This window comes from Hyla sarda, chromosome 11 (genome assembly GCF_029499605.1).
Source record: "Hyla sarda isolate aHylSar1 chromosome 11, aHylSar1.hap1, whole genome shotgun sequence".
Taxonomy (NCBI): Eukaryota; Metazoa; Chordata; class Amphibia; order Anura; family Hylidae; genus Hyla; species Hyla sarda.
In genome coordinates, this window is record NC_079199.1 from 33,142,638 (window position 1) to 33,158,253 (window position 15,616).

Below are 15,616 nucleotides of genomic sequence, written 5' to 3' on the forward strand. Positions count from 1 at the left end.
CATTTATTATTTTGTTTTTTTGTACGTTTTTTTAAGGATAAATTAAAATTAATATTTTAAAGGTTCCCTTTACGATTATTCGACCTAAAGGTATATATAGAAAAAGGATGTATAACAAGTGTATACGAGAACCAGTCCTCTAGAGCCAGTAGAAATAAGAAATGAGAAAATAGGAAAGAAAATAGAAAAGAAATAAAATGAATGAAATAAAAAAATAAAATAAAATAAAAAATTATAAAAATTATAAAAATAATACTATAGTGAATTAAAAGATGGAAATTGGATATATATTCCTTAATAGTCCCGAATTAAAGTTGGAAACATGAAAAAGATATAACACATTTATTCATAATGTAATATACATCAGTACAGGGCCCTTGCACGAGATGTATTACAACTGTTAAAAAACATATACTAATAAAAAATGTATATATAGAATTTTATTAGTATATGTTTTTTAACAGTTGTAATACATCTCGTGCAAGGGCCCTGCACTGATGTATATTACATTATGAATAAATGTGTTATATCTTTTTCATGTTTCCAACTTTAATTCGGGACTATTAAGGAATATATATCCAATTTTCATCTCTTAATTCACTATAGTATTATTTTTATTATTTTTGGAATTTTTTATTTCAATTTTTTATTTCATTCATTTAATTTCTTTTCTATTTTCTTTCCTATTTTCTCATTTCTTATTTCTACTGGCTCTAGAGGACTGGTTCTCGTATACACTTGTTATACATCCTTTTTCTATGATAGGATATAGGAACAGAATCCGGCACTGCTGTGTATACAGCAATTAATCAGGCAGCAGGTGAAAAGCAGAAGCACAAACCCAAATCTCTGTGGTGCTCAGTCCAAAGACAGCAGATCCAATCCAATCCAATCCAATGTATATGTAATAAGAATGGAGGAATGAATGATGGTGAGGCCCTCGGCGTTCCTGTTCATTCACCTGTCTGACACCGCCACCGTGTTTATACAATCAAGAACCTTTTTGAAGCTACCATCTTGGGTGAGTGCCGTCCTCCATTCTTATTACATATACATTAGATTTGTAAACTACTTCTATTTAAAAATCTTAATCCTTCCAGTACTTATTAGCAGCTGCATGCTACAGAGGAAATTCTTTACTTTTTGAATTTTTCTTTTTTGTCTTGTCCACAGTGCTCTCTGCTGACACCTCTGTCTATGTCAGGAACTGTCCAGAGCAGCATAGGTTTGCTATGGGGATTTTCTCCTGCTCTGGACAGTTCCCGATATGGGCATCAGGTGTCAGCAGAGGGCACTGCGGACAAGACAAAAAAGAAATTCAAAAAGTAAAGAATTTCCTCTGTAGCATACAGCTGCTAAAATATTTTTTAATAGAAGTAATTTACAAATCTGTTTAACTTTCTGGCACCAGTTCATTTAAAAAAAAAATAAAAAAATCCGGGGTCAACGCATCCGTCTACCAGGAGATTTTGGAGCACTTTATGCTGCCTTTCCTTTAAAGTTGAATTACTAAAATACAATGGCTTTTTGCATGATATTCAAATTTTTTTTGGGCGTTTCACCTGGCTTAAAGCAAAAAAATAAAAGTGAGACTGCACTTTCTTTTGGTTCCTTACTGGAGGGAAGTGCTACCGCTCATTTGCACGGTATATGGAATTTTCCTGCCATTGGAGCCAAAACCATTCTTGTTGGGCCTTGTAGGATGTGGGGCAGAAGCCTCGGAGGTCGAATTGGGTGTTTTGCGTACAATAAAATCGGGCCAGAAAACTGGTAGCTCCGTACAGTGCTCTGCATATGTTCCATAGGGTGTGGGGCCCCTGAGTGCGAGCTTACAGATTGGGCTTGGACAGCTTTTTAGGGGCTAACCTCCTTTATTTGGTGGGACCTTTCACTCATTATTCTCAAACATTTGAGTTAATTTGTGTTTGGTGTTGAACGCGGTCTTCCTACATGTTGTGGTTATAATTTATTTGTGGTTACAACATATTTGTAATTTTATACCCTTTTTATGTGATACCTGGGGCGCTATTAATTGATGCCAGGCTTTTTACCGCTCCCACTCAGGCTTTTGACCACTTTGAAGGTTGGCACTTGTGAATACGGACTTAAGGTGGATATTGGACTGCTTGTAGGTGCGAGGGTCTCTAGGGAGGGGCGGGGTTTGTGTTTCTATTTTAGTATGTTTACAACTGTTAAAAACTAATAAAGATCTGATAAAAAAAATTGCATTACTCACTGGATGTCTCCTTGACGGTTTCTGACGGCAGTAAATATGGCGCCAACCGAATCCTCAACTTTTTTCTGAAAAAAAAATGAATCTCAATTAAAGACAAAAGAATGCCTTAAAGGGGCATCCCAATCTACAGCATCTATGATATAGCTAAGCCAGAAAAGTTACTATAACTTCGCTGCCCAAGGGAATCAGCCACTGATTGTCACCAGGAACACTGCCTCCTGGCTGGTGAGGGGCCGAGATTTAAGGCTGCCCCCCCATCAGGTGTTTATGGCATATCCTGTAAATGTGCCAAAAAAATAAAAAAAGAAATTTCCTATAAACCAGAAAGGCAGAATATGCTAAACCCCATTCAATTTACACCAGCAAACTTGTAGGTAAGGCTGCGTTCACATGGCGGTCTAGACCGGCCCGGTTCTTCTCCCGTCAAAAATAAAAATGGACTTTTAAAAAAGCGGACAATAAACAGATGCAAACGGATGTTATCTGTTTTTATCCATTATTGTTCAGTTAATAAACCAAAGAAAAATTTTTATTGTTCTGAGCATGCTCAGAAGTAAAAACGGATAAAAAAAAAACGGATGCAAACGGATGACATTAAAGGCTCATCCGTGTTCCATAGACTTCATTTTTTTTTACTTCAGTTTTTTTTGACGGGAGAAATAAAAAATACTGCATGCAGTCTTTTCTCCCATAAAAAAACAAAAAAAATAAAACGGAAAAGAGCGCAGACGGGTGCAAACAGATGTGAAAGGATTGTAATCAAATCCAATTGACATCAATGGGATTATTTTACAACCGTTTGTAATCCGTTTACAAGCAGCAACAAGGGAACATAAACAGGGGGGGGGGGGGGGGGAACGGACAGACGGCTGTGTGAACGCACCCTAAAAAATAAGTCATGGAGTCATGTGCAGTCAGGGAGTCTTAAAATGTTTTATTATTGGTGAGAACTAATTTAATTCTATATCAACTCCTTTTCCATTACAGCATCACAGGAGAATTCCAAATAATGTTCTTCTAGAAGTTGCTTGAAGAACATTTCGCCCCAAAGTAAAGGTCCTTGGTAGATAACAGAATCAGAAGGTATTATCTTCAAAAGGTGTAAAGCAGCGGTCTTCAAACTGTGGCCCTCCAGATGTTGCAAAACTACAATTCCCAGCATGCCCGGACAGCCGTTGGCTGTCCGGGGATGCTGGGAGTTGTAGTTTTGCAACATCTGGAGGGCCACAGTTTGAAGACCGCTGGTGTAAAGCAAAGGTGGCTGCTCTGCAAATCTACTCTGCTATCCATCTTGGCCTAGGTTTTGGATACCGGCCCAGTAGGATGTGCTCCGAGATGCTTCAGAAAAGACCGCCCCTGATAAAGCACCGATCTCTTCTCCCAGTGGGATAAAGCAATGTAAGACATTTTCTTCCACCTGGTTTGGCACTTGAAATGGAACAAAGAAATTATAAACACGTCTCCAAGGTTTATACACATCAGGTAAGATAACTACTATAATTTATAATATGGGAATGCTCTTTGTTCCGTTTAGATGGGTGTTAAAAGATGGTAAAATGTTAAATTCCAACACTAACTTTAGGAAGGGTCTGAACTTAGAGTAAGGCTGCATTCACACCACGTTTTGTACATACGGGTGCCGGATCCGGAGAGGCAAACCGGGCGCTCCCATAACCCGGCCGGATCAGCCCGTGACTCCATTTACTTTAACGACCCGACCGGGACTCAAACGGTGACTCCGGTCGGCTCAGTTTTGACCCGTAATGCGGTTTTGGACCGGACCTAAAACCGTAGTAAACTACAGTTTTAGGTCCAGTCAGGAAACCGCATTACGGGTCAAAACATTACGGGTCAAAAAAAAGGGATTGCCTATAGAAATCAATCCTTATTAACACATAGTTGAACTGGATACTGTATTTCCCCTGCCTAGTAGCAAGGAAAACTGTCAGCTTGCTCCACCCCCCGCACTAACCAGTGGTACTGGCTGGTAGTGCGGGGGACGCTGATCAGTTTGATGCTTACCGTGCCAGGATCCGCCCCGCCATTCGGCCGTAATCTCCTATTTTCTGTATATGCTAATTAGGTGCTAACTTGCACAGGCCGGGCTAACTGGCACTCTGACATCAGTGCCGCAGGCCGCAGAGCTCATCAATATGGGAGAGGCGGAGGGAGGGGAGGAATATTGATGAGCTGGGTGGGGCTGCGGCAAGTGGCACTGACGTCAGAGTGCCAGTTAGCAGCTAATTAGCATATACTGAAAATAGAAGAAGATTACACCCGAACGGATCCGGGCACGGTAGGCATCAAACTGATCAGCGCCCCCTGCACTACCAGTCAGTACCGCAGGTTAGTGCGGAGGAAGCAGGCGGACAGTTTTCCTTTAATGGTTCAGTTGGTGTTTTTCCGGTTCCCAGCTTTACACACACGTCTGTTCTTGTTGTATAATACAGAGGGGGTGTAGGTATTTTGTGGCATTCCCTGCATTCAGCTCATACATTGGCTTCTGTTTTTTTTTTTTTTACCCTTTCTCTGCCTAAGTGTATAATCGTCATCAAGTGTATGAAAGTTGAAGGCTGATAGGACATGCTACACCAGCTATAGAGATTGCAGATCACTTCTCTGTAGCACAACAGTTGTCATTTTGGGTTATTTTTGGCTTCAGTACATCTTAGAGTTTTAGTTTCTGCAACAATGATTACCAATATATGTAAGTAAAGCACAAGTACAATAGCTAAGGTCCCTTTCACACTATAAAATTCATCCGTTAAAAGATCCGTTATAAACATCCGTTAGAAAAGCCTTAATAATGGATGTTAAACGTCCGTTACACAATCCCATTTAAGTCTATGGGATTTTTTGATTATCTGTTATGACCCGTTATAGTCCGTCATGAATAACGGACATTAATTTTGACGGAAGAAATAACGGAACATGCACTCATTTTTCTTCCGGGTAAATTAACGGACGTTATTTTTAACATTGAAGTCTATGGCTGACGGATGAGCCTTTATGTCATCCGTTTGCACCTGGTTTATAATATTCGTTATTACTTCTGAGCATGCTCAGAAGAGGTGACATCAGCAGACTCCTGCAGTGCTGAGAGACTATTACTACTCCCAACATGGAACAGACTTGATTGCATGATGGGAGTAGTAGTTCCCTGGCTGTGGGAGTCTGCAGACAGCTGGGGAGACTACATTAGTGTTTGTACTACTACCCCCATCATGGAACAGTCTGTTCCATGATGGGGGTTGTAGTACAGGGGCTGAGGGATTGATTGCACCAGGTTTCACTTCTGAGACCCGATGCGATCAGAAGATATTAAGCAGGGGAGCGGGCGGCATACTCCGCAACCTTGTGATGTATCAGTGTGTTTTAACTTTCATTTTTAAATCCCCCACGGGGAGCCTTGAATGGCCGGTACTGAGGAGCAAATCAGGGCTCCCAGCGGAAGATTTAAAAATGAAAATTGTGAGTAGCAGCGGGGGCCATATCTATATTAAAAGCGCTGTGGGGGGCAAGATATATAGCGCTGCAGGGGGGGCAGACATATAGCCTATATATCTAGCCCCCCCACAGCGCATCAATAAAGATATGACCCCAGCCAGCGCATTTATAAATATATATCCCCCGCCGGCGCATTAATAAATGTATACCCCCCCCCGCAGCGCATGAATAATGTACTGTCGCAGGCTGCCATCTATATACATTTGCTGGCGCTGCGCTATGAATGAAAGGTATATTAAAATTAGCAGCGCATATAGTGCCGGCACTATGCACTGCTAAAAGAAATACCTTTCATTCATAGTGCAGCCCCGGCAAATGTATATAGAAGCGCTGGGGGGGGGTGCAGACATATAGCGTTATCTGCCCCCCACAGCACTTCTATATACATATGCCGGCAGGGGTGTGGAAATTAAAAAAAAAACTACTTGTCCAAGGGACTAAAGCGGAACACAATCTACTTGTCCCTCAAGAAAATCCACTTGTCCTGGTTGATGAAATAATTTCAACCAAAATAGTCTGATCCCCCCCACTAGACCACCAGGGATGGATATAAGATCCTTTAGACACTGCTGACAGCGGAGATCTAATGGGTTAATAGGTGATCGCAGTATGTCAGGATATTAGCGGGGGGAGAGCTGTAGATCCTCTTACACCCGAGACAAGCCCAGAAAAATCTAGATGTAACTTTTTAATCACCTTATAAAAAATTTCTCATATGAAGTGACCAAAAATGAGCAATTCTGGACTATTATTTACATTTACACCGTTCACCGTACGGTTTAATTAACATTATATTTTAATAGTCTGGACATTTCCACATGTAGCAATACCACTTATGTTTATTTTTGTATATTATTTTTATTTAAAGAAAATTGGAAACTTTTATTAGGAAAGGGGCTTATTCACATATATTCGCACTTTTTAAAATATTTTAATCACTATTTTTCAGTCTCAATAGGGACTTATGTGTTACTAGGGGGGGGGGGGTTCTGCTTCTCCAGTTTATATGGTGCATTTTGTGTCAGAAAATGCTGGAAGTTGCATTTAGTTACTAGATAACTACAACTTCCAGCATGCCCTGATACAGCCTATGGTTGTGTGGGTGTTGCAGCATGTTGCACTGTATAGTACAGTTAAGGTTATTGTGGGACATGCTGGGAGTTGTAGTTTTGTTTTGTGTCAGCTGCAGAGCCATAGGATGTGTCAAGGAATACTGGGAATTACAGTTAGTAACTACAACACCCAGCATGCCCTGATGCAGCCTATGGCTCTGCAGCTGACCCGAACCAAAACTACAACTCCCAGCATGTTGCACTTTATAGTTCTACAGTTTAGGTTATGGTCCAACATGCTGGGAGTTGTAGTTTTGGTTTCGGCATGTTTGTGTGCATCCGTGGGGCTCTTGGTTGGCGGGTGAGTATGAAGGGGCGGGATTCTGGGGGTGCAATTTAGTGCTGGTGCCACTAAAAATAAATAACATTAGATGGCACAACTACCCTAATGCCCGACGTGACAGTCCACTCCTGTACAAAACATTCATGCATACACATATCATACATACACCAGCCACTGCCCCCATATCATACATTACATACACACACCCGCCACTGCACCCCCACATCATACATTACATACACACACCCGCCACTGCACCCCCACATCATACATTACATACACACATACATCATACACACACACTCACACCATACATATGCACACATCATACATACACCCACCGCTGCCCCCCACATCATACATTACATACATACACACATCACACTTAGACATCATACACACATCATACATTACATACACATCACACATAGACAGACATCATACACACATACACTCACATCATACATATCCACCAGTGTTTCCCAACCAGGGTGCCTCCAGCTGTTGCAAAACTACAACTCCCAGCATGCCCAGGGCATGCTGGGAGTTGTAGTTTTGCAACAGCTGGAGGCACCCTGGTTGGGAAACACTGATATACACCATACATATGCACACATCATACATACACCTGCCGCTGCCCCCCCCATCATACATTACATTACATACACACATCACACATACACTCACACCATACATATACAACCACCCTTCCTGCCGCCGCCTGTATTCTCGGTCTCCTCACCTGAGCCGCCATGAGTGGACATCAGAGCTGTAGTCCTGGCCGGTGTGAGATGAGATTTCCATCCTCCCCCTCCCCCCTGCTCTGTGTTTTCCCCGTGCAAACAAGCAACCTCCCCGTGCTGAATTAGGTCCTGTGGAGACAGATCAGGTGGAGGGATAGAGCTGTGTGCGGGGGATGGAGCTGTGCACGGAGCTGTCAACATCCTTTCTCTCACCCTGCTGTGTCTTCTGAGCTCCGTCCATCCTCCGAGAGGGGAGATAAGGGGGCTCTGCAGTCAGCTGGAGGCCGCCGCCCCCTCCATACACTCTGAGCTGGTGTGAGGTGTAGACTTGCATCGGCTCCTGCGCCTCACACCGACATTAAAGAACAATAAGGGGGAAGTCTGTCTGTCCCTGCTTGCCCGATACAGGGCTAAATCTATAAACAATTCACCTGCCCGGCGCCCAAAACTACTTGTCCCGGGCGTCGGGCTATAGGATTTCCACATCCCTGGCCGGGCTGCGCTATGAATGAAAAGTATTTCTATCAGCAGCATCGGGCCGGCCGATGCTCCTGCTGCTAGAATGCTTTTCATTCATAGCGCAGCCTGGCATATGTATATAGATGGCAGCCTGCGACAGTACATTATACATGCGCTGCGGGGGGTTACTAGTGCAGCGGGGGATATATATTTATAAATGCGCTGGCTGGGGTCATATCTTTATTCATGCGCTGTGCGGGGCTAGATATATAGGCTATATGTCTGTGCGCCCCCCCCCGCAGCGCTTTTAATATACATATGGCCCCCGCTGCTACTCACAATTTTCATTTTTAAATCTCCCGCTGAGAGCTCTGATTTGCTCCTCGGTACCGGCCATTCAGGGTTCCCCGCGGGGGATTTAAAAATGAAAGTTAAAACACACTAATACATTGCATGCCGCCCGCTCCCCTGCTTAATAACTTCTGATCGCATTGGGTCTCAGAAGTGAAACCCGGTGCAATCAATCCCTCAGCCCCTGTACTACAATCCCCATCATGGAACAGACTCTGTTCCATGATGGGGGTAGTAGTAGTACAAACACTAATGTAGCCTCCCCAGCTGTCTGCAGACTACCACAGCCAGGGAATTTCTACTCCCATCATGGAATCAAGTCTGTTCCATGATGGGAGTAGTAGTGGCTGCGGGAGTCTGTAGGCAGAGGTGTTATGGCCGTACATGAGGGATGTTATAACGGGTCTTAAGCAATGAATATTTATCCATTCGTTTGCACCCGTTATTTCATCCGTTATTATACATCCGTTTTCACACAGAAAACGACATTTAATAACGGATGGATATTCATAGTGTGAAAGAAGCCTAAGGCTTATTCTACCAAACTCTATTAAAGGGGTTATCCAGAGAGAAAATAAAACAAACACAATTAAAATGTTTCTGAAGGGTGGCCTGAAATATATTTAAAAAAATAAATAAAAAAAACACTTCCTTTCCTACCTCAGTCCCCCGATGCTCCCGCTGTGACATCATTCGGCCCTCCGCAGTTCCAATTACTTCCTACTTCCAAGATGAGCTCTTCTCTGCAGAGACAGCCCGTTCAGCCAATCACTGACTGCAGTGGTGTCCCGCCTCCCTCAGTGATTGGCTGAGCAGGCTCTCACAGCAACAAAAAGAGGTCGTATTGGAAGCAGAGGGAGCTGCGGAGGATCAGTTGTTGTCATAGAGGGAGACCCAGGGGACTGAGGTAGGAGAGGATGTTTTTTAATTTCCAGGCCTCCCCAGCATCATATGACGATTTTTTTAAGTCTCTAAAGAGAATCCATCACCAGCACGAACCTGAGAGTACAGGGTAATAGACGGGTGACGTTGATTCCAATACTGTTTACCCTTTTTACCTAAATGGGCATCTTGTTGAGTTAATATATATATTTTTTTATTCTTTTAACCCCTTAAGGACTCAAGGACGCCAATTTTCGTTTTTTGCACTTTCGTTGTTTCCTCCTCACCTTCTAAAAATAATAACCCTTTCAATTTTGCACCAACAAACCCATATAATGGCTTGTTTTTTGTGTCACCAATTGTACTTTGTAATGACATCACTTATTTTATAACCAATCTGCGGCGAAAAAAAAAAAAAAATAAATAAATAAAAAGCACTCCATTTTGTAACTTTTTAGGGCTTCAGTTTCTACGCAGTGCACTTTACATGCACCAAAATTAGTATGTACCGTATTTTTCGCCGTATAAGGGTACATTCCCACACGCCGTATTTGCTGCTGCGTATTTTATTTTCTCTGTTGAAGTCAATGGGTAGGAAAATACGCAGCAAAATACGCCGTGTGGGAACGTACCCTAAGACGCACTTTTTCTTCCCCAAAACTGGGGGGGAAAAGTCGGTGCGTCTTATACGACGAATACACCCCTATCGCGGCGGTCCCTGCGGCCATCAACGGCCGGGACCCGCGGCTAATACAGGACATCACCGATCGCGGTTATGCCCTGTATTAACCCTTCAGATGCGGCGATCAAAGCTGTCCGCCGTGTCTGAAGGGAAAGTGACACTAACCCGGCTGTTTAGTCGGGCTGTTCGGGACCGCCGCGATTTCACCGTGGCGGTCCCTAACAGCCCGACTGAATAGCTGGGTTAGTGCTTACAGGACACCGGGAGGGACCTTACCTGCCTCCTCGGTGTCTTCTCCGTTCAGGGATCCCCTGTATGGCCAGCGCTCTCCTTCCTCGTCATCACGTCGTCGCGTACGTGCGTCGGCGTTCGTAACGACGTGATGGCGGTGACGGAGAGCGAGGATACCCGGCCGGCAGCAGAGACGTTCCGGAGCGACGGGGACACGGCGACAGCGATGGAGCGACATCCAGGGCAGCGGTGACGGGTCCGGAGCAGCGGGGACACATGAGTATTACCTCCTGTGCAGTGGTCTTCAATCTGCGGACCTCCAGATGTTGCAAAACTACAACTCCCAGCATGCTGTCCGGGCATGCTGGGAGTTGTAGTTTTGCAACATCTGGAGGTCCGCAGGTTGAAGACCACTATTGAGTTCAAAATCTTAATTTTTTTAGATTTTGCACCTATAAATTGGGTGCGTCTTATATGCCGGTGCGTCCTATAGGGCGAAAAATACGGTAAATAATTGTCATCTTCTGACCCCTATAACTCCCCCCCGCATACGTGGCTATATGATGGCTCATTTTTTGTACCATGGTCTGTAGTTTTTATCAGTACCATTTTTTTGATGGGGCTTTTTGATCGCTTTTCATTAATTATTTTATTGTATATGAAGCGACCAAAAATGCACCATTTGGGATTTTTTTTTACATGTACGCCCACCATGCAGTTTAGCTAACTTTATATTTTAATAGTTCAGATATTTACGCACGCGGGGGTACAACATATGATTTTTATTTTTATTACATTATTTTATTTAAAAAAATGGGAAATGGTGGTGATTCAAACTTTATTAGGGGAAGAGCTTATTCACATTTTTTTACTTTTTCATGGCGATGGTCCCGATCAGCTCCGCTCAGCTGCCGGGATGGTTTCCCTTTCATTTTAGATGCACGATCAAATTTAATCACGGCGTCTAAAGGGTTAGTGGTGGGCTTTGGCCTGATCGGTGATGCCCGGCATGAACCCTGTCTCCTGGATGCTGATAGCAGTCAGGACCCACCGGGTTTGAAGCGTGCTCAGCTCGTGACCGCGCTTTAAACCCTGGTAACGGTGCCAGAGGGTACAGGTACGCCCTGTGTCCTTAACAGGTTAAACTCTAGATCTGCTCCGAATATTTATAATGGTTTTATCTACATTGTATAAAAAGTTTTTGCTAACGACAGGTACACATTAAGCCAATAGCAAACTTGTTTATGCCGCATGCAGTGCACATAGAGACATGAATAAGTCAAGAGCCCCTAAACATGACAAAGTGCAAGTGCCTAACACAGTAATGTACTGACCCATTGGTGTCTCGACTATCACAGCCCCTGTATAAAGTGTGAGACCCAGCAGGATTGTACGGCCAGCGCTCAACAAGGTTTGGAAGCTGCATAGAGAATGAATAGAGCAATGGCAGAGTATGTGCGCTGCCGCTGCTCCTCCATCCACAACTATCCTCCATTTTTTGGATCGGTGGAGGTCCCAGCAGTCAGATCCCCCACCCCAGTTTTTCCCCTACCAGTGTGCTTCCAGCTGTTACAAAACTACAAATCCCAGCATGCCCAGACAGTGAGTTGTAGTTTTGCAACAGTTGGAGGCACACTGGGTTAAAAAACACTGCCCTACCTTGTGGAGTCACTTAAGCTTGCAGGTCTTGTATGGTAATACCAGTCATATACATTCTGCATAATAATAATTAGAGATGAGTGAACTTACAGTAAATTCGATTCATCACAAACTTCTCGGCTCGGCAGTTGATGACTTTTCCTGCATAAATTAGTTCAGCTTTCAGGTGCTCCCGTGGGCTGGAAAAGGTGGATACAGTCCTAGGAGACTCTTTCTTAGGACTTTATCCACCTTTTCCATCCCACCAGAGCACCTGAAAGCTGAACTAATTTATGCAGGATAAGACATCAACTGCCGAGCCGAGAAGTTCGTGACGAATCAAATTTACAGTAAGTTCGCTCATCTCTAATAATAATGTGATGCACCGAAATTTCAGCTGCTGAAAATTATCGGCCAAAAATTGCATTTTTGGCTTATGGAATTTTGTGCCGGAAATTTCAGGGGGTGTGGCTTAACCCCTAAATGACACAGGGCGTACAGGTACAAGTTTCATAGCAGTATTAGCTCCTCTGTAATACTATTTAATCTGTTGCAATTATCACATTTTTTATATCCTTCTATTATATTTATTACACCATAACACCTCTTTTGAAAAATTTTGATTATATAATTTTACAAAAACTATATGCAAAAAAAGTGGGCGGCCCAATGCATTTTCAGACGCAGCCTTTCGGTGAATCCCTAATAATAATAAAAAATTCTATATATGTTTATTTGGTATTTACTGCAAAAATCACTTTACGGCCCCGTCCTCTCCTGTGATGCCAAATACTCACATGTTGGGTATGAAATCACATCGCAGTGCACGATGGATCCTTTATCCCAAGTACCTGCCCCAGATCAAGTGGGTGACATGACAAACAACTGACAGCAGGAGGGGAAAAAAAGAAAATGTGGGGCGCTCTCTCCGGGAGCTGTACGTAGGGTCTAGCAAAGCTCCAAAGGGGTTGTCGGTAAGTGGTGGGATGTTTTAGCTTCCTGCTTGGTGCCCCCTTGTCTGTTGCCCCAAGTCGGGGTACGGAAGAGACAATATTGTAGCGGGAGTGCAGAAAATGCGGGGGTTCTAGCCTCCGAGCGCTACTGTGATGGTAAAATTATGCGAAGATGCCAATGGTACACAGGAACTTTTTTTTATTAAGAATAAAAGTAACAAATGGAAAACGCGTTTCGGTGTGCTCTCACGCCTTCCTCAGGTCCATAAAGATAATTTCATGGTATCCTGGGTTCTTCCTGTGTGCTGGCCGTGGGGACCTGAGGAAGGCGTGAGAGCATGCCAAAACGCGTTGTCCAGTTACTTTTATTCTTTAAAAAAAGTTTCTAAGAACTGGACAACGCGTTTCGGCATGCTCTCACACCTTCCTCAGGTCCATAAAGATAATTTCATGGTATCCTGTCTGGGTTCTTCCTGTGTGCTGGCCGTGGGGACCTGAGGAAGGCGTGAGAGCATGCCGAAACGTTGTCCAGTTGTTACTTTTATTCTTAATAAAAAAAAAAGTTCCTAAGAACTGGACAACGCGTTTCGGCATTCTCTCACACCTTCCTCAGGTCCATAAAGATAATTTCATGGTATCCTGTCTGGGTTCTTCCTGTGTGCTGGCCGTGGGGACCTGAGGAAGGCGTGAGAGCATGCCAAAACGCGTTGTCCAGTTACTTTTATTCTTTAAAAAAAGTTTCTAAGAACTGGACAACGCGTTTCGGCATGCTCTCACACCTTCCTCAGGTCCATAAAGATAATTTCATGGTATCCTGTCTGGGTTCTTCCTGTGTGCTGGCCGTGGGGACCTGAGGAAGGCGTGAGAGCATGCCGAAACGTTGTCCAGTTGTTACTTTTATTCTTAATAAAAAAAAAAGTTCCTAAGAACTGGACAACGCGTTTCGGCATTCTCTCACACCTTCCTCAGGTCCATAAAGATAATTTCATGGTATCCTGTCTGGGTTCTTCCTGTGTGCTGGCCGTGGGGACCTGAGGAAGGCGTGAGAGCATGCCAAAACGCGTTGTCCAGTTGTTACTTTTATTCTTAATTTAAAAAAAGTTCCTAAGAACTGGACAACGCGTTTCGGCATTCTCTCACACCTTCCTCAGGTCCATAAAGATAATTTCATGGTATCCTGTCTGGGTTCTTCCTGTGTGCTGGCCGTGGCCAGCACACAGGTAGAACCCAGACAGGATACCATGAAATTATCTTTATGGACCTGAGGAAGGCGTGAGAGCACGCCAAAACGCGTTGTCCAGTTGTTACTTTTATTCTTAATAAAAAAAAGGTTCCTGTGTACCATTGGCATCTTTGCATAATTTTACCATAACAGTAGCGCTCGGAGGCTAGGACCCCCGCATTTTCTGTACTCCCTCTACAATATAAACAACTGACAGGAAAACTTTGGCAACTGTTGCAGAACTACAGCTCCCAGCATGCCATGCCGGCCTCCTGCTATGAGGGAATCCTGGGAGTTGTAGTTCTCCCAACATCTGCAGAGTGACAGGTCGGATAACACTGCCCTATATAAACATGGCCGGTGACTGACATCCATACAGAACAGTCCTAGTAAGCAACAAGCCGACACATGGGAAATGATGGCCGCCTATAGGAGCGCTATAAAGTTATATAGGACCCTAGAACACCGCGGCTATGCCCCTCTACCTGCTCCACTGACGTCTCCGTAGGCGTCCTGTCATCCTGCAGCCGCTCGGTGGCGTGGTTCTCCCGTGAACACCGCAGCGCCGCTTCCCTGGACTCCGCCATGTCTGGCAGACTACACGCCTACTATGGCAACACTGTCAGCTACGGCGGCTCTGCAGGGTACAAACAGGTCAAACGGCGAACAAAGCCCCGCCCCCCTCTGTCAGCGGGACGTGGGAAAGTCAGACAGCGTTAGCAAACAGCGCCATCTAGGGGTTGACTGGGAAAGTGACCTGTCCGTCATGTTCTTTTTATTTTTTTTTTTTAGGAACCTTATTGAGTTTGTATAATGTTTTGTGTTTACAAAATAAACTAAACAAATAATATTGGATAAATGTCCCCTTAAGGACACCGCCTATTTTTGCCTTGAGGACACAGGGAATTTTATTTTTGTGTTTTTGGTTGGTTTTTCTCCTCTCCTTTTAAAGGGGTATTCCAGGAAAAAACTTTTTTATATATATATATCAACTGGCTCCAGAAAGTTAAACAGATTTGTAAATTACTTCTATTAAAAAATCTTAATCCTTTCAGTACTTATGAGCTTCTGAAATTAAGGTTGTTCTTTTCTGTCTAAGTGCTCTCTGATTACACGTGTCTCAGGAAACACCCAGTTTAGAAGAGGTTTGCTATGGGGATTTGCTTCTAAACTGGGCGTTTCCCGAGACACGTGTCATCAGAGAGCACTTAGACGGAAAAGAACGACCTTAACTTCAGAATATATATATATATATAAAAATAAAGTTTTTTCCTGGAATACCCCTTTAAGGCTAGGTTCACACTGAGAAATTTCTGG

General features: G+C 43.7%; 1 protein-coding gene across 5 annotated transcripts in view; it reads right to left on the reverse strand.

The window, feature by feature from the left end:
• Positions 1 to 15,616, reverse strand: part of FNTB (farnesyltransferase, CAAX box, beta) — a 393,966-nt gene that overhangs the window by 24,994 nt on the left and 353,356 nt on the right. For 4 of the 5 annotated variants that reach the window (XM_056546788.1, XM_056546789.1, XM_056546791.1 and 1 more), the window contains one exon: positions 2,237 to 2,301. In XM_056546788.1, the coding sequence (XP_056402763.1) occupies positions 2,237 to 2,301 (65 nt within the window). Of the gene's footprint in view, positions 1 to 2,236; positions 2,302 to 14,784; positions 14,942 to 15,616 lie in introns of those variants that run through there. The other variant, XM_056546792.1, reaches the window with a different exon arrangement.